Source organism: Globicephala melas, chromosome X (genome assembly GCF_963455315.2).
Source record: "Globicephala melas chromosome X, mGloMel1.2, whole genome shotgun sequence".
In the NCBI taxonomy this organism is placed as follows: domain Eukaryota; kingdom Metazoa; phylum Chordata; class Mammalia; order Artiodactyla; family Delphinidae; genus Globicephala; species Globicephala melas.
Window position 1 is genome coordinate 111,858,274 of NC_083335.1, and position 21,562 is coordinate 111,879,835.

General features: G+C 41.8%; 1 protein-coding gene and 1 long non-coding RNA gene across 6 annotated transcripts in view; one reads left to right on the top strand and one right to left on the bottom strand.

Moving 5' to 3' along the window:
* The window catches only part of LOC115847920 (uncharacterized), a 97,744-nt gene that overhangs the window by 440 nt on the left and 75,742 nt on the right, over positions 1 to 21,562 (top strand). For all 3 annotated transcript variants that reach the window (XR_009560654.1, XR_009560655.1, XR_009560656.1), the window contains exons 2-3: positions 178 to 266; positions 3,025 to 3,078. This is a non-coding gene — a long non-coding RNA (uncharacterized lncRNA). The remainder of the gene's footprint in view (positions 1 to 177; positions 267 to 3,024; positions 3,079 to 21,562) is intronic.
* NHS (NHS actin remodeling regulator) overlaps positions 751 to 21,562 on the bottom strand; it is a 347,571-nt gene continuing 326,759 nt past the window's right edge. For 2 of the 3 annotated variants that reach the window (XM_060292103.1, XM_060292104.1), the window contains exons 4-8: positions 15,075 to 15,267; positions 11,796 to 11,927; positions 7,810 to 10,794; positions 7,384 to 7,510; positions 751 to 4,811 (exon numbers count right to left, since the gene is read on the bottom strand). In XM_060292103.1, the coding sequence (XP_060148086.1) occupies positions 4,202 to 4,811; positions 7,384 to 7,510; positions 7,810 to 10,794; positions 11,796 to 11,927; positions 15,075 to 15,267 (4,047 nt within the window). In that variant the 3' untranslated portion in view covers positions 751 to 4,201. Of the gene's footprint in view, positions 4,812 to 7,383; positions 7,511 to 7,809; positions 10,795 to 11,795; positions 11,928 to 15,074; positions 15,268 to 17,268; positions 17,332 to 21,562 lie in introns of all 3 variants that reach the window. The other variant, XM_030848180.2, reaches the window with a different exon arrangement.

A 21,562-nucleotide genomic window follows, 5' to 3' on the forward strand; every position in this document is an offset into this window, starting at 1 on the left:
TTCCTCCTCCTTCCCCGTCCCTCTGTGACGCACCCCAGACGTCGACATTGACTCAATTCTAAGCGTGCACGTCAGTGCTGGAGTTCGAAGGGGGAGGGAGCGGGAGCGGGGCTTTAGCAATTGTGGTTTGGTACATACCGGGCAAAGTTATTTTAAAAAGTTGTTATCTCTCCACAGGGTGAGGTAACACAGACCTTGGAGCCAGATTTGCTGGGTTTGTACCCCAGCCCCAACAGTTAAGCGCTCTGTGGCTTTGGGCAACTCAGGTAAATGGCTCTGTGCTTCAGTTTCCCCATCTGTAAAATGGGCACAACGTGGGGGGGTGCTTCATGAGTTAGAGTAGGCAAAGCACTTAGAACAGTATCTGGCACCTAAGTTTGCGTAATAAAGGGTACATGACATTACTTAGTGGCACATCGAGGTTGTTCATCTGAGGAAGGAGGCACAGTCTGAGTAATTATCAGAAGCAAAGCAGGTAACTTTAAAGTAAAGCCATAAATATTTTTCTGGCCTGGAGAGGTACAGGAAAGTATACTGGACACTGGAAATGTATTCTTTCTTCTCTCAAATACAAAGCGAGATCGGAGCCGGTTACAGAGATAGTATTCATTATTATCGTTATTATTTTGCTCATACTTTTGCCATAGCAGTTCCCCTCCCATATGTCCAGACCGCTATAAAACACTTGCCGTTTGTTAAACCCCAGGAGTGCAATTACCTAGCAATGAAGAGAGCAGCCAGTTGTTTAATTGCAGTCACGTTTATTTGCAGTTTCTATACACACTTTCTAGGTAATCAAACTTTTCTGGTACATTTTTTTTTGAGAGGGGTTCACAATGAAACTGTCACCATTTTTACTAAAAATAAATACAAGACTTAAAGTGTTGCACAGCTCTAAAATATACAAAGGCTTGAATTGAATGTAAACGTTGAAAACATCTTACAAAAGAAACCGTTTTTGCAACGATTTAAAAAGTTCATATTTACAGATATTACAAAAATACAAAATGGAGGCAAGTCCATAAACCATTGTCTTTCGGCCAGCATGAACTGGTTCTAGTACCAAAAGAGTTACACTGTAACCTTCCTCATAGTTGTAAATCTTTGTCATGATCTAGTTCTTTCAGTCTGCCACCACTGCAGCAAATGTACTCACTGAACTTTGGCAAGAGCAAACAGTGTGTTTTGTTTGCTGCAACTGGTCCGTGTCCTCTACTTAGCCAAAAAAAATAAAAAAATCAGGAAAAAAAATTTCCCCCACACAACATAGACATGTTGTATAAACACAAAAGAAGAAAAAATTAGCATCAGTGCAAACAACAGAAGAAAAGTTTGGGTTGATGTTGTTCACAATACCTAATGTGTGTACTCTGCTTTAAGACGGCAGTGATGTTGAAGACAACCCTCTAAATCTTGGTCTTATGTGCTACGTGATAAAGCCATGTAGAATTACTAAGGAATTTCTTGCCTTTTTTTTTTTAACTCAGTTTGTTACTCAATACTCTTTTGCACAGTGAATTTTAAATCCATCTTTATCTGGGTTTTTTTTTTTAAATCTATGAAATATAAAATAGAGAAACTCTGCTATAAATTTTTAGAGTAAACAAAATAAGTAAAACTATATTCTAAGGGTTAGTTCTGTGATCATTACATATAGAAGGTCTCTTATTGCCTCACAATTCAAGTCAATATGTATTTTAAAATATATATAGTACCATTACTTAAATTAATGTCAATAATAAGGTGACATATTTGTTAAAGCCAATTTGTGTGTTTTCTGTTCAAGATTTAGAATCACTTTTAAAGCCTACATACCTTTCTTTACGCTTAAAAAACCCCTAACTACACAAAAGCCGTACTGCAAACGAGCTGCTTTTATGAGAATTACAAAAAATCACCTATTGTGACTGGAAATGACTTTTTTTATTGCATTTGTCTAAAAACCTTACTTTTAAAAGTTTGCCAAGTGTACTTTTCAAAGTATGAGAAAAAGTTATTCATGTTCCCATGTGGTGTCAAACCATGCTGGTTTTCTTAACTAATGGGTTCCAATGAGAAATGATGGTCCATTTTTTTCAAACCCCCAAACATTTTTCTTTTAGTAAAAAGTATAACACTTCGTAAATGTTCAAATGTACGCTTTACCAGGTAGCTTATCTATCCCTGCGCGCACGCGCGCGCGCGCGCACACACACACACACACACACACACTCTCCCTCCTCTACCCCGCCACCCCCAGCACCCATTTTACATAAGAAACACAACTTGATAGTGAAAACAAATAGGAGAATAAACCAGACATTTTTTTTTCTTTCCAAAGAAACAAACAAAAACCCAACAGCAATCAGATTCTGTAATTCTCACTCTGTAACATCTTAAAAAGTGTTTCTATTGAAAGATAGCATCTTCTTAGACCAGGCTTTCTCCTTCATATTGCATGAACTAAACCAAAACCACAAACCCCCTTTCACACATCCTACTTTCCCAAATACCACTTGCATAAGCTTAAAGCCAGCTGCTTATCAATTTCTTGGTAACTCTGGTATGTTCTATCACTCTAATCACATTCTATTCTTTTATATAGGCCGTATTCCTTCTTAGTTCTCTACTTTCTACCTTCTCCCATTCAAAACATTCCAAGTACATAGCTGCTCATATTTCCGACATATCATTTCATACAGTATCAGTTCATGTCAAAATCACAGGTGTAAAACCCATTTGCAGATTTCAACTTGTAACTACATTTTTTTTTCAGTTTTAAGACAAGAAAATTCAAGTAATTCAGCTTGTTTCCCTGCCTTCATTTTATCAGAGCACTTGCCCTGACATTTCCTTTCCCACCCACCACCCTCCCCTTTTGCCATCAAGCAGATAGAGTAAAATCAGACAAAAACTCAGTTATATGTAGCATTGTGAACCAGAGCTGCTCCCCATTCCCATTTTAACAGTGAATTTAAATAATGCATATACACATACCTATTTCCCAACTACGTTGTTCACAGTGTCATTTCTGTTAATTTTTAGGTAGCATGGATCTCATCAGCACAGAGAGAAAGCTTCACTGAAAACTCATTGCAGGTACTTACTGATAAATCCACAGCTCTGTGGCATGCTTATGTTTTATTTTCGTTCGTTAAAGAACCTGGAGCTAATTGCTCAACTGTTTAAGGAGTTTAAAGATTCTAGTCCTCAGATTAGGACTGTTTATGTCCCCAGTAGTGTAATAGAAAACATAACCTAAAATTAACTACTGTTTTCCCTACTCATTCTCTTTAAAGCAATCCACTGAAAAATTGAAGTTTAAAGGACACTGTCAAGTGCTGTTGTTCAGGGCTTTATGTTGAGAATGATGATTTCTCTCACTGATTTTTTTTTTTTAAATCAAAAGCATGCTTTTCATTCTGTCCAAATTGCCACATGGCAAATCACAGCCACGTGTTACCAGTAGTTTGTTTGGTGCTGCAGTTTGTCACAAAAATGGTTAAGTCTGAATTCATTATTTTAAATTAATCACATTTCACTATATGACCTCAAGATTTCCTTTATTTCACCAGTTTAAAATTCATATTTTGAGGTTTATCACTCAGAAATCATATTGGTGGACATTTAAATATGGTATTTGATACGAAAATGGTATTCACAGAATACAGTTATTACACTTTATTTGTTGTGTTCTATAAGCAGTTGGTGTGGTAGATAATTGGCCACATGTCCACTCGTCATCCATAAATCTATTTACACATTTTTATCAAAAATATGGTATTTACATGTGTGTAGTTCTTCTAAATTTTGCTTTAGTTCATTTTAATGTAAAAATATACCGAACCTCCAGAGTATTTCATCCTCTTAAGAATTATGACAGTGAGGGCTTTGTTTTCTGAATAGGCAGCTCTGGGAAAACTTTTTCTAGGTTTCATGAAAAGCAGACATTTTCAAATTCTCTATTATCAAAAGGAATGAGATTGGGTAAATCAAACTACCCTAAAGAAAAATACGAAAGACAGTGCAGCTACTTAAAAATACGGAAAATAATCAAGAAAGACCAAACCACCTTCCATTTCCCCAGCAAATATTTAGGAACTTGTTGGTAAGCGTGATGGTACCCCACCATGTGCTGACTTCTCCCCAGTCTTCCGTTCTGTTCCTCCATCCTCATACGACTAAGGTTTTGGCCTTTGACAGCCAGCCTGGCGTGGACCACCTATGTTGAGCTCTGGGAGGATCGGTCATCATGTGGGCTCCCATCGGAATTTTCTGTCTCGCCTTCGGAGATGGCCTGCATGGGCGCGTTGTACAGCCTGCAGCGGACACTGTAGCGGCTGCTGCTGGCCGCAGGGGGAGCCCGGGAACGTCCAACCCTTGCCGATGCCGGGGTGGCAAAGTTCTTTGAGGAGAAACCTTCTGCATTAACCCGTGGGGAGCACGGAGAGAGGGGGGACAGCGCTTCAGTTCCCGGTGCCCCCTGATGGGCCTCATGGGTGCTTTGGGGGGACTCGGCTGTGAGTTCCCCAGGAGGTTTGGGCAGGATGGGACTCTTCAGGATCTCAGTAGCAGACATGCGGTAACTGGAATCCGAGCGGCTGCCTTTCTTGAGGAGTAGTAGCTTAAACTCTTCATTCGATGTGTTGGACTTTTTGGCATTTCGGTAGATGAGGCCAGGAGACCTCTGGCTGTTTGGGGTGGTCACATTGCTGTTGGTTGAGGTGACAGAACCAGCACTGTTGCTGCTACTGCTGCCCAGGGAAGCTCTAGATTTACCTCGAACAGACATGTCCCCAGAATCTTTTCTTCCAAGTACTTTCCTCTTGGACCTTTCAAGAAAAGGAACAATCTCAGTCCACATACACTTTAATGAAACTAAAAGTGTTACGTCACACTCAGCCATCTCCTTAAAGAGCAGTTTGTTGTACCCTGTCGGATGGGATCCTAAGCATTAGGGCTGTAGGGGTGAGGATTAAGATACATTGCTTGCCCTCGCAGCACTCACAGCCTGAGGGAAATTCTCCAGTAACCAGCGGATATGAATTAGGTTTTGGAAATGACCATTTCAAATGATGACTAATGTGGAGGCTAGAGGTTCTAGGGGAGGGCTTACTGGGAAGTTTCACAAGAGTACAAGAAAATACTGCTCTCTGACTCGTGGTTAGAGTGTAGGTGGTGAAGGACGGTCACTTTTATTCAACCTGTCTCTGCAATACAGATGAAATCCTCTGATGCCTGGGATTGGCTTCCAGTGAATACCAGGAGAGCAAAGTGGAAGGAGGTGTGGATGGGACAGGACTGGCCATAGGCTGACGGTCGATAGGCTTGGGTGATGGATATGTCTGTGTGTGTGTTTGGCTGGGGGTGGGGGCAGGCAGTGGTGCGTTACACTATTCTGTCTACTCTTAAAATTCCTCCATATAAAGAAATTTCTTACATGACTTCTTGAGTAAGTCAATCCATTTTGGCTGCAGATACCATTTGCCATAGCTGCCCAGGAATATCTGTGTACAGTGTATTAATCAGTAAGCCAACTTTCTGGAGGAGCTGGAAACCTAGACCACCTCTGGAGCTCTGAAAGCTCTGTGCACTATAAACTCTCAAGAAAAGAAAATTTTTACTGTCACTGTGCTGCACGTAAATAAATAAACAAACAAACAAATTCTGCATAAATGTAAATCTAAGATTACCAAACTCTGTAAGTCTACCAAACCTAGGCACCCAGCCATCATTATTATATTATTTCTTTTGATAAATGAACAGGCATAAATTTCGTGAACTTAGTCACTGAGTCAGCATGACCCAGTTCATTGCTACGTACTGGCAGCATGCTTTCTCACCAGCCTAAAAACCTGTAGGTTAGAGAAAATGTCAGTTGTGCAATTGGACTCCAGCCTGATTATGGTGCACTGAAAGCTTCGTGGTTGCTATCTCGTGTATGCCAGTGTCTGGCACTCTAATAGGGTAGGGATTTCAAACTAATGTCTGCTTTTAGCATCTACCATATTCTAGACACAGACATGATATTTTATCATCAAAACTGAATATGTGAGCTATAGGTATCCCCAGTTACAGCAAGGGAAATAGGTACACAGGTTTTAACTGACTCAAGACTGGACAGGAAGTGGCAGCATTGGGATTCAATTCCAGGTCTTTCTGACTCTACTCCTTCCATTCTGTCCACTCTTCAAGACACTAGCATTTGGTTTTTTAACTTCACAGCATTTAATAACTTGTCCTAAGGTTGGGGATAAAAGGGGGTGAGGAGAATATAATCAGGGACAAAGAAAAATAATGATTCTACACTCTCCAAGTGGAGAGGTGAGCCTGCCAAGGTCTACACAGAACGTGTTTGTGATTGGCTCGTTTAAAAAAAAAGTTGTTGAAGGGCAGTGTTCCTCCTTTGTGAGAGAACCACATCAACAGAAAACACAAGTTCCCCTAAAAAGTAGGATCCTGGGAAAAACAGTGGTAAGCTGCTTGTAAAGAGCTTGCTTCAAAGAGTATAACTTCATGAGGTAGACAGGACAGTCCCCAAGCTTTGTCCCTTGGGAGTCGCATCTAGGTCACCAAGGCCTAGTGAAGTAGGCAGTGGCAGCTGTGAAAGGAGTAGCTGTGTTATGACTGGATAGCTCAGTCTGATATGGGTTCAGTTTCCGAGGGCTAGTTCCTGTTTCGTTCTTCGATCACAGGTTGTGAGGAGTATTCTTGCAAATAGGGGCCTCGATCACAGGGGTCCAGGGGTCAGATGAGAGAATATGAATGGTCAGCATGGATGCAACACTATCCTGGAAAAGCAGCCTAGAGGACATCCCCTCTTCATGGGATATGGAGCATTACAGTTAGAGAAGGGCAGTGTTAACTACAGAAATGGAAGTTTTAGGAAGAGAGGGAAGAAAGGGAGCAGTGATTAGTTGTTGTGAGCTATGAAATGGGCAGGTTTATATACTGTTTTGTCTCAAACTTGGGGCTGTGTTTAGTGAGTCACCTTACATTTACCCCTGATAGTGTAGGATTATAGCTTTGAGCATGTGTTTTTAGGTTAAGGAATTATTTAAATGTCAGAGATTACACTAGAGTTTGAGCTTTCACCCTTAAGTTACTTGACCACAAATTGTTTTCAAATTAAAAACTTGTTTCAGAATGTCTTTCCTAGGGGAAAAAACAGCAGCTTCCCTCAGCAGTTCTTAGGAGAGTCTCTCAGCTGAGGTCTACCTAACTGTATATAAGGCCACACATTTCCCAGCTTGAATATAAGTCTATCAGTTTGATTTGGAAAAATAATTTTACTTTGCTTGCTTATGTTTTTTGCTGAGTGTATTACAAGTACCCAAGGCTTTTCCACATTTGCATTTGATGAGAAGCACGTAAGAAGCAAAACCTTTGTTATTGTTGCCTCACCTGTGAATGACTGCAAATAAATCCTCCGTTGTTCGAGGTTTATGTGGAGACACAAACACACTTTCTGCTTCAGCCTGAGAGTCTTCACTTAGTGGTGAAATCACAGAGTCATCACTCGGTGACGATTCTTAAATTAAGAACAAAAGCATCTTTAGGAAGAAGTCACCCAGCACGCTGCTGGGCTTCACTGACTCAGGGAACAACTAAGCAACAGGTACCTGACCGCCATTTTTAAAAGGAAGGAGCTGTCTGTCAGACTTAGTCCCTCCATGATAAAAGCTTTTATCTTAATTGTTTTAATAAGTGAAAAGAAAGAGGGAAACCAATACCCAGGGCTGTACTGTATTATGGGGAAGGTAAGAAAGAAAAACTTCAGGAGGTGCCACGAGACACCTTCCCATCGTGACAAAGGTGTCAACAACTGACCTTTCAGCGAAACCTCGTCCACACTTCCTTGGGTCTCCTCTGCTGCTCCGCTGTTACCAGAGGCACTTTTGGCTGAAATACCTGAAGCAATATTTTCCTGCTCAGAACATTTTTCAGGGCATGGATTTACAGTTGATATCTCTGCTTCATAGCTGATATTCCCAGGCACTTTGTCATGGTGGCGGCTCATCCCAAGTTGATGCTTAAGTTGATTGCTTATGTCTGTGACTCTAGTTGGTGAGTTGGACTGAGATGTGAGCACGTCCACAGACACAGGGTATGCAGCTTCCTCCCGGTCTACAGGAGATACCTTCTGGACCTGCGCTGGGGCTCCATCTGGACCAGCTCCACATTGTAGCATTTTACAATCCAAATCATTTGGGCGAGCAGCAGAGACCCTCTGAAATCCTTCTGCGGGAAAGTCACAACTTTCACTTGGTGTGTTTTCTGGAATAGGCTCACTGTCCATATGTATTTGGTCTTTTGTGCCACTTGAATCTAGAAGGTTGGTACCAGCTGAGGTTACCATTTCTGGATCACAATGATTCTTCACATCAAAAGAACGGTTTTTTTCTAATTGTAGTTTATCTGATTCCATCTCAACTGCAGAGGAGTCTAAAAAGGACAATATGGTGTCTTCGGTGGAGTACTGACGTGATAGTGATTTCTTAGTCATATGTGGCCTAATCTTACCTGGAGACAGGGCAGCCATGGTGAGAGTGCTTTCCTCTAAGTAGGGGAGATCTGTATTGTTGCCTTCTTTTTGCTTAACTTCTTCAGACCTACTGATGGACCTAAGGTTGACAGATTTCAGGACTGTTGGTGTAATTGCAAGAGACGGTGGAGGATTTGACCTCAGTGTTTCTCCTACTGCATTTTGCTTATTATGACTGAAAACATGCAATGGGTGACGGTGGTGGAATGGTTTATTTAAGACATTATGAAGAGCACTTAGGTCAAGATGGGTAGGAGGTATAATTGGAAGTTCAAGGTCTTTACCCAGTGATAGAACTCCGTCTTTTAAAGAGGGTTGCTGTAGTGAGGATTTCCTTTCTGGGACTTTTGGTTTTCTTTTGCTACCTCCAGGAGACAACGGGCCAGAAAAGAAAGCTGTAGGGAAAGAGGACGTTGGCGTTTCAGACTGGCTGGAGTAGCCACTTGACGGAGATGCCAAGCCAGCCAGCTTTTCTGGTGAAGCCAGTTTAAACTCATTGTCAACAGAAGGAAGGGAGGGGGTGGTGGCTCTAGATTCCGACTGGGATGTTTGGGATTCTGAGCTCTCTGGAGATTTGATGCATTCGATAACTGTGGTACCCGTAGCAGTGCTTGAATTAGATAAAGATCTGTAAGGATCATTTGTTTTCAAGTCATTTAGAAGCCAGAGGTCTGCATAGTGAGTTGATTCAGCACCTTCATCTTTGAATGGTGGAACATCTGGAGTGTCTAACTGAGGTTCCTTAATGCCATGTTCACTCTGGTTCATCCAAGAAGGTTCCTGCTTGGTGGGCAGACTGGCATTTTCCATTCGAGAAGGCGTGTTGGAGAAATCAAGAGGCAGCTTCATTTCCCTGGAACTGTGAGGCAGGAGCTGGCCACTGCTTATCTTTGGTTCTTTCTTCTCAGAAATGTCTGCATTTCCATCAGACTTCCTCAATGATGAGCTACGTTTAGGTGGAGTCGGCTTTGCCTTTGGTTTCCTGAAAGAGATGCTTGGTCTCCCCTGTCTCCTGTGGTCTAAGTAGTCCTGCCAGGCACAGTCTGGAAGAGTAGGAGGAACCCCGACACCCTGGCCATTCTCTGGGCCCAGGGCTGCATAGTGACAGACGTAACTCTTACTACCTTTGAGACCACAGTCAAAGTGCATGGAGGTGTAGTATCCTTCTGTGTCCACCGAAAAGTGAGAGCTAGTGTCTGCTTTGTCCGATGGAGACTTTTCCAGAAAGCTGTCATAAGTGGCCATGCTCGTGAAGCTTGGGCAGCCCAGGCTGTCTGCCTTGGGACGCTCAGGGCTAAAATCCTGGCGGCAGGAGGCATCGTGATGGTGGTGTAGGTAATTCCACTCGCTGTCACTCGTGTTGCTATTGTTGGGGTCATCCAACAGATCTGCCACAGTGGAGGTAAAGGAGTTTGCTCGGTGGCCCCTCGCTTTATCCAGGTGGTCGTTGTACTGCTCTGTCACGAAGACACTGGCGTCCTCATTAGCGTGAGGGGCTGTGTTTAGTGACAACTCCGAGTCACAGTGTGAAGAGCCAGTGAGGGGAGGAGAGGCTGCAGGAGGGATTGTCTCTGAGGTCTGTGAGGGGCATGTGGAGCTGCTCCCACTCCAGTTGCCACTGGATGACTGGTGGTCATCTTTCTGGTCCATGTGGCTGCTGAGGAGGACGCCAGCCGTGGAGATGCAGTGGATGGGGCTCCCAAAGGTGTCCGAGTTGGAGGAGATGTCACAGCTGCCAGAGTCGGCAGCCATCCGGGGCAGGCGTGACCTCCCTCTCTCACTTAACTTGTGCTGGGGGCTGTGAAGATGTTGAGAACAGGCCAGGCTCAAAGCAGGCTGGTGCTCCTGTGCACTCGGGCTGCTGGGGGCCTCGCTGCAATCGTTAAGGGTTCTTTCTTGGTCTCCCACGAAAGGCTCCCCCTCTTCATATGCTGAGGGTTTAGCACCAGCTTTGGGCTCAGCATCCCCACCTCTATTGCCCTCCCTGGGAAGGCTCCGAGATCTTGTGCGGCTGCTCACTGCAGGAGTAAACATGGTGTCGCCTTTGTCTGCCAATGCGGAAATGTTGCCAGCAGAATGAGAAAGGGAAGCTGCAATGCTTTGACCCCTCTGAGCTCTGATTCTCCTTCTGGATGGAGCAGCGATCAGAATGTCCTCAGTTTGGCACTCCGAGTCCCTGGTTCCAGACCTCCTATTGACAGCGTTGGAAGGATCTGGATTTGTGTGCACAATCACATTCCTTTCCCTGGCCACGGGCGATTCATCAGAATCTAGGGCACATGGAAAGCACAGTGAGATACTTCATACATCAGCAGATAAACAGACATTCTGAGAGATGTCCACAATTCTGGGTGCCGGCATGTTGGAGTTTTTTCTTACAGAAAAAAAAAAAAATCAGCATATAAAATTAGGAGCAAGTTAAAATGCTTTGGGCGGTCTCTCTCTGTCCCTTTACCTTTCTGACTCTCTCTCTCTCTCTCTGTATATATACACAGATACACACACACTATATGTATGTGTGTATGTATACTAAGGGAAGATAAGCTCTTAGATCTTTTGTGAATTCTCTCTCTCTTCACGATCAAATTACTTTGCCCCAGTAAGTGTCTACTATTTTTTTTTTTAACCAAAATCCATCTTATTTTCTTGGCCACTATACACTTTTATTTCTCAGTATAAACATAATGAAATAAAAATCATAGAATGCATTATATGAAGTAAAAATCTTAATTACAAGAGATGCTATCATAATAATAATTTTAAAAACCATAGGAAGAGATATCTTAAACACATTGAACAGAAAAAAACAGAAAAAAACGTCACCAAGGGTATCATATTATGAATAGTCAATATTTAATTGAGTATGCTTAAAGTTTACCTTTTAAAATAATTAATGCCATAAAAGTATATCTCTCTCCAGATAAATGTATATTTCTCTAAAAGAATCTTTCATTGCATCTTGTTAATTTTTACTTAATTTCTGCCTTAATAATACTTTTTAAAAATAGCAAAATATTATATTTCAGCCATAAAATCTGAATGTACATGGCTAAATCCATAAGGTCAAGCCTTCACAGCCTGGAAGAATGGAGATTTAAAAAGTAATACCACCTGGCTTACTGAACACAAAACAAGTACACATCATTTCAAAACCTCTACAAGTTACAACGTTGACTATTTTTAAGGAAGCTGGTTAAAGGCTGGCTTCCATTTCGTCTCCTTATAATCGGCACCCGACAGAACGTTAACCATTAATAGTTTTATACCACACCTATTTCTTGTTGGACTCTTCTGGGGATACCCGAGATGGTTTTCCTCCTTCTCAGTTTTCGTCTCCGCTGTAGTACGGATTGTGAATGAACAAGAGAGCAGCGTATACTAGCCTCTCTGTCAAAACCAACTCCTGCAACCCACAAATAGGTCTCATTAGCCTCTAGAAATGGCAAACAAATTTTCATTTGCTTGGAACACAGTGATATTTATTGATTGGAACTAAAGGAAGAGTTTGGATTAAGCCTGTGAACAAATATAAGGGAGCCCTTATTCAGCTCTTATTTAAATTATGCTGCAGTACATTAAACTTTACTTCTAAATGCAGCTCTCCACAACAGCTTGCACTGCCAAAAGTAAGAAGCAAAGAGGGAAAATCAAAAGAAAGAGGAGAGAAAAATAACATCAAAGAATCACTCTCACACAGAAATGGCTCCTTAAGGACTTACAACCTTTAGTTACTACTCTTTGCTGGTCTCTTTCTGGGCTCTCTGAAGCTGATATCTTTGCATAGTAGGTACATAGCCAAGATGTTAACCTGAATTAGTTCAGCTAACATATCCTGACCCATTTCTGCATTAAAAGTGTCATTGTGAGGGTTTTTTTCCCCTCTACCTACTCTGCACTCTGCCCAAGCCCTACACACACACACACACACACACACACACACACACACACACACACTCTCTCTCTCTCTCTCACACACTCACACACTCTCTCTCTCCCCCTCCCTCCCTCCCCCTCTCCCCTCCCCCTCTCCCTCTCTCCCTCTCCCTCTCCCTCTCTGTCTCTCTCCCTCTCTCTCCCTCTCTCTCTCCCCCTCTCTCTCCCTCTCTGTCTCTCCCTCTCTCTCCCTCTCTGTCTCTCCCTCTCTGTCTCTCCCTCTCTGTCTCTCCCTCTCTGTCTCTCTCCCTCTCTCCCTCTCTCCCTCTCTCCCTCTCTCCCTCTCTCCCTCTCTCCCACCCTCTCTCCCTCCCTCCCCCCACCCTCTCTCTCTCTCCCTCCCTCCCTCCCTCCCTCTCTCTCCCTCTCTCTCCCTCTCTCCCTCTCTCCCCCTCTCTCCCTCTCTCTCTCTCTCTCTCCCTCTGTCTCTCTCTCTCTCCCTCTCTCCCTCCCCCCTCCCTCCCCCCCCTCCCTCCCTCCCCCCTCCTCTCTCCTCTCTCTCTCTCTGGAAACAACAGCCTAGAGATGTGTTTTTAAAATCATCATGTAACTGTCTACTTTCCTCTGCTGACTAAATTGGACACATTTTGGTTTAGCAGCAGTGTCTTATCAATATAAAATAGAAATAAAAGGCAGTCCTCAGTTCTTCACTTAAGTGGATCTATCTTCTGTACCAATTGTAAGTAAAGCTGGAATTCCCAGTCTTTACACGTGTCTGTTTTCTTTTGTAAATACACGGGGGAAACCATGATGCTTGTTAGTTTCTCTTTCCATAATTACATTATTGACACACTACATGCAGTCCTATCAAAACTAGAATGATGAAGGAGGAGGTGAGGAACTTGAACTCCTGCCTGGCACAGGCATGTACCAGGAACTTTTCATAGTGAGCACTGCTTCAGAAAGCCATAAGCCAAAAGTGCTTTGGGATCTGGTTGCTTCCTCGTGTATCCTGACTGTTAAACATGGGGCAGGACGGCATGTTAAACTTTGGTTCAGCTATACAGTAAAGCAGTTTGAGTTCTGCTTAGCTTTACAGTGACAACAGTTTGTAGAACTCATGTTGAAAAATCTGTATGAGATGTCATATGTTGAATACTTTCAGTACCATCAGAATTCCTCCTAATGAAATTTTCCTTTTTTAGTTCTAACCAAAGATTAAAATCCTTCCTTTTGATCATAATAATTATGTTACAGGCACAGGTATCTTGTGTCATATGGACATAGTTAACAACTTTCTCATTAAAGCTCTTGAAATCAACATATAATCTAGGCTTTAGTCTGAGAGTTCCTGAAATAAAGCAGGAGAGAGCTTCCCTTTTCCTGAATTACAAGACCCATACTCGAAGGACTAAATTTGAAAACAAGACTTTACTTACAGTGCCATGAAGAAAGCAGGTGCTGCTAATAATCAGATGTTCCCAGAACTGAAAGTTAGTTTAAGCGGAGCCAAAATGATTCATTCTGACAGCTGAACTCCCCTAAGCCATCTCAGTTAGATTACGGAGATCAGATAAAGTGCACATCTTTAGAATACTTTATCCTACAAGTTGAATAGGTCATCAGGAAAATTAAGTCCCAGCTCACAACCAGCCGATCACCTAGAACTCCTTTTGTCAGGAAGAAAATAATATTTACCCTGATACCTGGTCACCATTTGCTCCCCACTTTATATGAGACAAATTTGAGTGACGTTAATAATAGCCATGTCCAAAATGCATCTCGAGCAACATACAATCTTTAGTTACAAGGCACCAGGATGGAAATCAGTCATAAAGTGGGCATTCTGAGATTTTCAATATAAGAATAAGTTAGAATTTAACTATTAGAGATGCTTAAAGAAAGCCCAATGGGTACATCATTTAATTCCTATCTTTGAAAGTTAGAATATTTTATAGCATTATTTTACTTACAACTAAGGTTACCACATTCTAAGATCACCAATTCTGGATTTTACAATTGCTGCCAGTAGACTTTTCAAGAAAAGTCCACACAGGCTTGCCTTCGACCTAGACTAATAGCCAAACTCTCAATACACAGGAGGAGGAAAGCAGAGGGTGAATGGAAGCCAGGCTTGCTGCGTTTAGAGTAGAATTCAGCCTTCACCTATGAATCCATGTATTTTTTAGGTCAAAACTCCCCCAAATCATTGCAGAAGTGTAGACGATCTCTGAAACAAGCCTACCTCCATCCAGGAAGCATGAAAACAGATTTTATAGTTGGTCTACAGGATCACTAGTTGCGGTTTTGGAAACCTGGGGCTTGCTGTTTTCTCTCTTGCAGTGCCACGCATCATTATCATGTGATTAATCACTGCCGTTTTCTCCATTATTTCAGTCAGCTATGGCCAGAGAGCTATTTGGTGACTTTTTTTTTTTCCAAAAAGAAACTGTCCATCATTTACATAACAAGCAGCCCAGCGGAACATATGCAAATTGATGTTCAAAACCTGATAAAAGCATATTGAACATCTTCTGGGTCGTATTCTGATGAAAAGGGTATCATGTGTTTACAAAACGTATTCTTAACTGGTACACCAAGCAGCACAGATTTTGACCATATTTAATACATGGAATATTCTGACCCCACTGCCCCTAAGAAAAAAACAGAACGATACCAGTGACATTGATGGGAATAATGCAAGAAGAAATCACTTGGGCATCTTGTTTCATCTTCTCCTCCGGCGTCGGGAGAGGTAGTGCTTTGCTCCAGTTGGTCTGCTTGTCCAGTGTGGAAGGGATATTGTGTACTGGGTTTTTCGGCCTCTGCCCTAGCATGACATCTGTATCTTCGTCCTCCGGGGGATGGGACTGCAAACGAAGTACATTCAGATTCAGACTCAGCCATCAGGGTTTATACGTAAGCACATATATATTTCAGAGTTAAGAAAAATGAGGTCAGAAATAAGCTTTCAGGTCAAAGGAAGAATTCCTAGACGTAGTTAGTAAGTACAACTAACTGAAAGTTACGATTTCAGTAGTCAAGCAACACAAAAGAAAAAAAATAGGCTAAACATGCTTTTCGGATCAAAGGGAATTAAGCGGAGAGACAAGGTAGCCAGAAATCCCCAAACTTCAAACTGAAGAAAGATGTGAGTCTGTAATCCGCTGAGAGGTAGATTCACTTTCTGGATAGCTGTCTCACCATAAATTCCTACTCAAACTCTTGAAAGCTCTAGGTGACTAGGATCAAAGGGAGAAGATGATTTAGATGCCTATGAAAAGGTTTGGAAAACTGGCCAGAAAGCCTGGAGTCAGGAGACATTCCAGAACACATAACCAGAAGGACAAGCCGACCTAATCTGAGAGGCCAGATTCAAATACACGGAGTTAATTTTACTGCAGGATGATGGCATTTGTGAATGACGTTTTAAAATGCAATTTTGTCAACACTGTGCATGTGGAAAAGCAAAAGTGAAGAATCTCCTCCCACCGACGATAGTGGAAAATACAAATACTGTTACTGGGGGAAAAGATTCAAGTGGGTTTCATTTTCAAATTCCGAAGAGTAAAATAGTCCTAGTTTATTTTCTTTCGGCTTCGCAGTGCGAAGCTTTTCTTCCAGCTGTGTATTTAAAGACCTTGACTTCTATGTGATATTTGCCAATTCTCCATCCAAACCTTTGATCGATTTTAATACTGTCTAACTTTGATTTCAGGGTTGGGCTCCTAGCCCAGATTATTAAAAAGGCTCCATCCCAAGTTTGATTTCAGGGCTGGGTTTCTAAACCAGATTATTAAAAGACTTAGTTTTTGCTGCTGAACCTAGTTTTATTTCTTCCCACAATTTGTTGGGAGGTGGCTGTTAGTGTAAAATAAGCATTTTTCCCTCTTATTCCAGTTAGGTTTTAATAATATTGTCCTAAAATCAGGATCATTAAAAAAAATTCTCATTCTCACATTTGGAAGCATCGTGCCCTGTTGACTCAGGATTTCACGTATTGTCAAAGTCCCCTTAAAGAGAAGATTCCAGAGCCACTTGTTTTAAACTAACCCCCAGCATTTGCTTACCTTGTCAGAGGTACCTGCAAAGCCCCCCAGCACACCCAACAGGATATGATTACCCCCCTTGAGAAAAAGGTGTTCGCCATGAACATTTTTAGTACAACATTGCAACCTTCTTTCTCTCTTCAGCTTTTGTGCAGATTCCCAGCAAAGCAAATAGCTCAAATAAAGTTGGAGCACAAAAGACTTTGTTTCCTAGGTAACTTCCAAAAAGGAAACAGAAAGGTTTGGTGTGTGCCGAGAGACAGAGAGGGGGAGAGAGCAGGAGCTGGAGAGAACCCCCTGCCCCCCGACACACACCACAGTCCACATTTTGTCAGCGATTCCTTCCTTGAATAACAATGGACTGGGAAGCAAAGAAAGAATAGTGACCTGACTGCAGGCTCTGGCCGGCAGCCAAAAGCACTTTTTATTTAATGGTGACAGGGACAATTGGCTGACGGCGAATCCTTTTGTCCTGTTCTCTTTTGCTTTGAGAAGCTGAACCTTTACAGTTCTAACAAATATAGGGCAAGTTGAAATTTCTTTTCTCCAAACTGCAGAGTCCAGGGATGGTGTTAGGTGACGCCTTGAACAAAGCCTTAATTGCAGCTTGGAGGAGGGGGGATGTAAAAGCCAATGATATTACTGTCTACTTTATATTTTATTTAATTCAAGTTAGGAAAATACCGCTCTTTAAATTGATTTAAAAGAATACCTGTTAGTTAGTTAGAAACAACACAGTTTGCCATAAAGAAAGAGAGAAGAAAGTGAAAGTGTATAGAGAGAATGGGATAGGCTGTGACGGAACGTTCTCAGAACCAGTACCTTTCTACTCCATGGGGTCATGTGGCAACATTCAGTGGGGGAGGGCGAACGGGTGCTGTTAAACTATGAACATGAAATGCAAAAAAAGAAAAAATTAAAAACATGCACACAACACACAGTATCTGGTTAAGTCAAATCTATGATATTAATGAATGAATATATTGGGGTCACTCCCTTCCTTCCTTCAGAATGCGTCTTGGTTTTATGAGAAGTAGCGTAAATAGTGGTTATGGTTAAGAGCACAGATTCTGGAGCTAGACTGAGTTTGAATCCTGCTTCTACCACTTATTTGCTGTGTGACCAGGGGCTCTAAGGTCAGTTTTCTTGTCCTTAAGATAGGAAAAGAATAGTAGCTACCTTCCAGGGCCATTTTGAGGATTAAATGAGTAAATATAAATAATAGGCTTAGAAGAATCTGGGCACTTAAGAAGCTCTGTGGGTTAGTGTCAGCTACTGTTCCTATTACTATTATCCTTACCATGTAGCTGTAAAATATCTGTGAAATTGTCTTTGTAAATTGTAACTTTATATCTTTTAGATCCCAGTGCCATTTGCTAATTTGGGAAAGACCAAATTATCTTCTTAGAGTGAGTTTATTTTCCTCTGAACTCGTCGGAAGAAAATTTCTTGTGTATTATTTCCTCCTCTGGACTGCTCCAAATGTGCCCCTTCCTCATATTCATAGTCTGTATTTGAAGACAGGGCCGGTTTCATGGGCATGTGACCTGTGTAGTCACATAGGGCCCCACGCTCAGAAGGGCTCCATGCTTGGTTAGATGCTGTCACCGTCTTGAAATGCTTAGTTGTTGAGTAATGGGTCCTGCATTTTCATTTTGCACTGGGCCCCACAAATCATGTAGCCAATCCTGTTAGGAGACTAATCTAGTAACCAGAATCCCCTTTGCAGGATCTACTTGAGAAGGACAGTGAAACTCTTTTAAACTCTAAACCATGTCAGCTTTGGATTCAGTTAGCCCTCTAGTACAGCACTTTCCATATAGCATTGCTTTACTGTAACATGAATTATCCCTGGATGTGTCTTTTCATCTATTAGATTATGAATTCCTAGAGGTCAGGGGCCATATTTAATTTTCCTTTCAGTCTTCCATGATGTCAGCAAAATGCCTCCTCATTGCAAGAACTCAACAAATTATTTGTGCACTTGAATGATACCAGCTCTGTGTGTCTTAACAGTGATGGGAAACCCAAATAAAGTAAGGGTCATGCTCAAGATCTCAGGAGGAAGCAGACACCACGGACTTCAAGGGTACTTACCATCTTAGTGCAAATAGGTGAAAACAAATAGAGGAAACCACAAGGAATGCTCGGTTCCATCAGAGGCTTAGCATTGGTGTATGCAGTTCTAGTTCTTCTTAAGCCTATGGCAGGGGAGGAACACTCAAGGTCTAATTCTGTTCTACGTTTCTAAATTTTAACTGACAGGGTTGCTCATTAACTTTTAAGCAAAGCAAATGCCATCTCCTCAGGCCCAGTTAACTTTGATCTAGATCGTATTTAAGAAGATAATTTCATAGGGTCTGTGGCTCCCACGTTGAAAGCGATCATTTTGACAGATGTGGTATATGTGGCCAGAGACTAACTTGGCTCTGTCATAAGAATCAGTCATAGGTAGTGATGTGCAGGTCTCGAGTAAGACGCTATAGTGTGCAAAATAGAGAACTCATGGAAGTAGGAAAAGGAACCTGAATGCAAAGCCTACATGGAAATCGAACCTGTTTCCAAGAAACAAAAGGTGTCTCATGAAAGGATTTCAAAAAATTACACAGGAGGAAACTGCAAGGCAGAAAATATATTAGTGATGTTAATATAGTAATTTTGGTAGTTTGTCTTAAATCTCCTTAGTCAGCTTTCCTGTTGAGTATTTTTTCCAGGAGTGAGGGATGAGGCATGGTTTTTATTTCTCATCTGTTTGACAAACGCCCCCATCCCATTAAACAAACATGAGGTAACACCTGGAAATGACTAAGGACGGCAAGTCCAGAGAGAGAGCTCAGACCATTCAGTTTTGGTCACCATCATTAAATCAAGGTCTGCGTGGGTTACACTCCACAGAAGATTCCTTCTCAGCTAATCAGCGTCTCCACTCTTCTTTAAAATTTAATTTTTAAATGGAAGTATTTACAATATTGTGTTAGTTTTCAGGTGTACAATCCACTCTTTTGATAGTAGCTCCAACCTCCAGCTTGTGAGGGCTGAAACTAGGTACTCTTGAGCTCGTGTGTGGAAGGATTGTGTTCTTTGGTTCCACCACCTAGACACAAGCACTCAAGCCCCTGCAGATGGTCTGTCTGTGTAGAGTATTTAAGTTTATAATATTCACGTGAGCTATGGTTTTATTCTTGCCATGAATTAGTAACTGCCTTAGTGTAGTGTTTTTTTAATATACATTTATTTTTATTTATTTGTTCATTTATTTATTTATTTTTGGCTGCATTGGGTCTTCGTTGCTGCGCGCAGGCTTTCTCTAGTTGCGGCAAGCGGGGGCTACTCTTCGTTGCAGTGTGCGGGCTTCTCATTGCGGTGGCTTCTCTTGTTGCGGAGCACGGGCTCTAGGTGTGTGGGCTTCAGTAGTTGTGGCGCATGGGCTTAGTTGCTCTGCGGCATGTGGGATCTTCCGGGACCAGGGCTCGAACCGGTGTCCCCTGCATTGGCAGGCGGATTCTTAACCACTGCACCACAAGGGAAGTCCCTAGCGAAGTGTTTTAAAGCATCCTCTTTCCTGGGTATTTGGTCAAAGGAAATAAAATCATTCTGATTATTTCTGATTAGGTTTTTATATGGCAAATACAATAGTCAGTTCATACAGTTTTTTCTTAAATTATCTAAGAAATAAAACTGCAAGAGAACTGCTACCTTGGGGTATCTCTGCATGGCCCAGCATGCTATTCCTTAACGTAGATGGATAAGGTTAGGAAAAGCTACATGCTGATCAAACTTGTGTGAACTAAATTATTCTTTAAAGGCTCTATTTAAATTAATCCTGTTGCTTATTTCAGACTAAGACTTGTAAGGGCAGGAACCATTTCTTGTTCATAACTGTATTCCTACTGCCTCAGTAATACTCAGTAAATATTTGTTGTACTGCTAACACCCCCGTGTGCCTGGCATAAGCAAACAAAAATCTTCTATAAAGAGGCTGTCAAATTATTTCTACATACAATTTTTCAGTATAACATCCAGCACAAAGTCAAAGATAACAAGGCAAGGAGGAGACAAATCAGCATGAACAAGAAGCATCCAAAACAGCAGATGACAGAAGCAGACCCATGGGGAAATCTGCTTTTGGAATTATTACTCCATGCACGAGTAGCAGTGAGGAACATTGGCTTCCCCAGAATAAGTGTGTGGCAAGATTGTTAGACCAGTCATTCATTCATTCGAAAGCACTTCTTTGATGAGGGTCAGAATCAGCCCCAGTATAAACAAATTGTCAGATGAAAACTAATATCACCTTCATGAGTTATATGCGTGTTCACTGTATGGTTCTTTTGACTTTTCTGTACTTGTCATGAAACTTTTCATAACAAAACATTGAAGAAAGGTGCAAAAAGAAATATCTCCTTCCTTTTCCAGGCTTCCACCCTGGCCCTCCCACTGATTTTGAGAGGCCTCAGACTCCGTACTGCACCATTTTAGAATCAGCCACCACCAGTCATCTTGTCCCTGACAAAAGATGCTTCTTTGATGCTTTCACTGCATTTCTGTCCCTGCTGGCCCCATTAGTTATAGCCTCAAATTGTTACCCTAGCTGCCTATGGAACTCCTTCAACAAAAGCTGGAGTTATAACCAGTGTTCGGAGCAAGAAATAACAGACATTATACTCAAAGCTGTCAAAGAAATTTCTTTGGTGAATGATGAAGGAACATTTTCCAAACCCCAGTTTCTCCTTGTGGTGTGTGTGTGAGAGAAAAGTTAATTTCTCCACTTTTGTGGCTATGAACAAGTATTTCTCCAAAGATCTCAAGACTTTCTCCAATCTTTCTCTTACTGCCGAAAGATAAAAAATAATCCGTCCACAGTTTACTTTCTTTTCGTTTTTATTTCATACTCTGATGGGGGCTTGTTTTGCTTCAGAACTTTCCAAAAGACATCTGTTAAAATGTTGTGGTAATTCCAGCAGGAAGTGTTTTGAAAAATTGGCTTTGGTTTGTGATCTAACCGATACCACATGGCATTTATAGCAGTAGACTTTCCGAGCTGATTTATTACTATCATGCTGTCTTAAACATGAGAATTGTTTACTAGAGAACGGATGCCGTGGCACACTGGAAT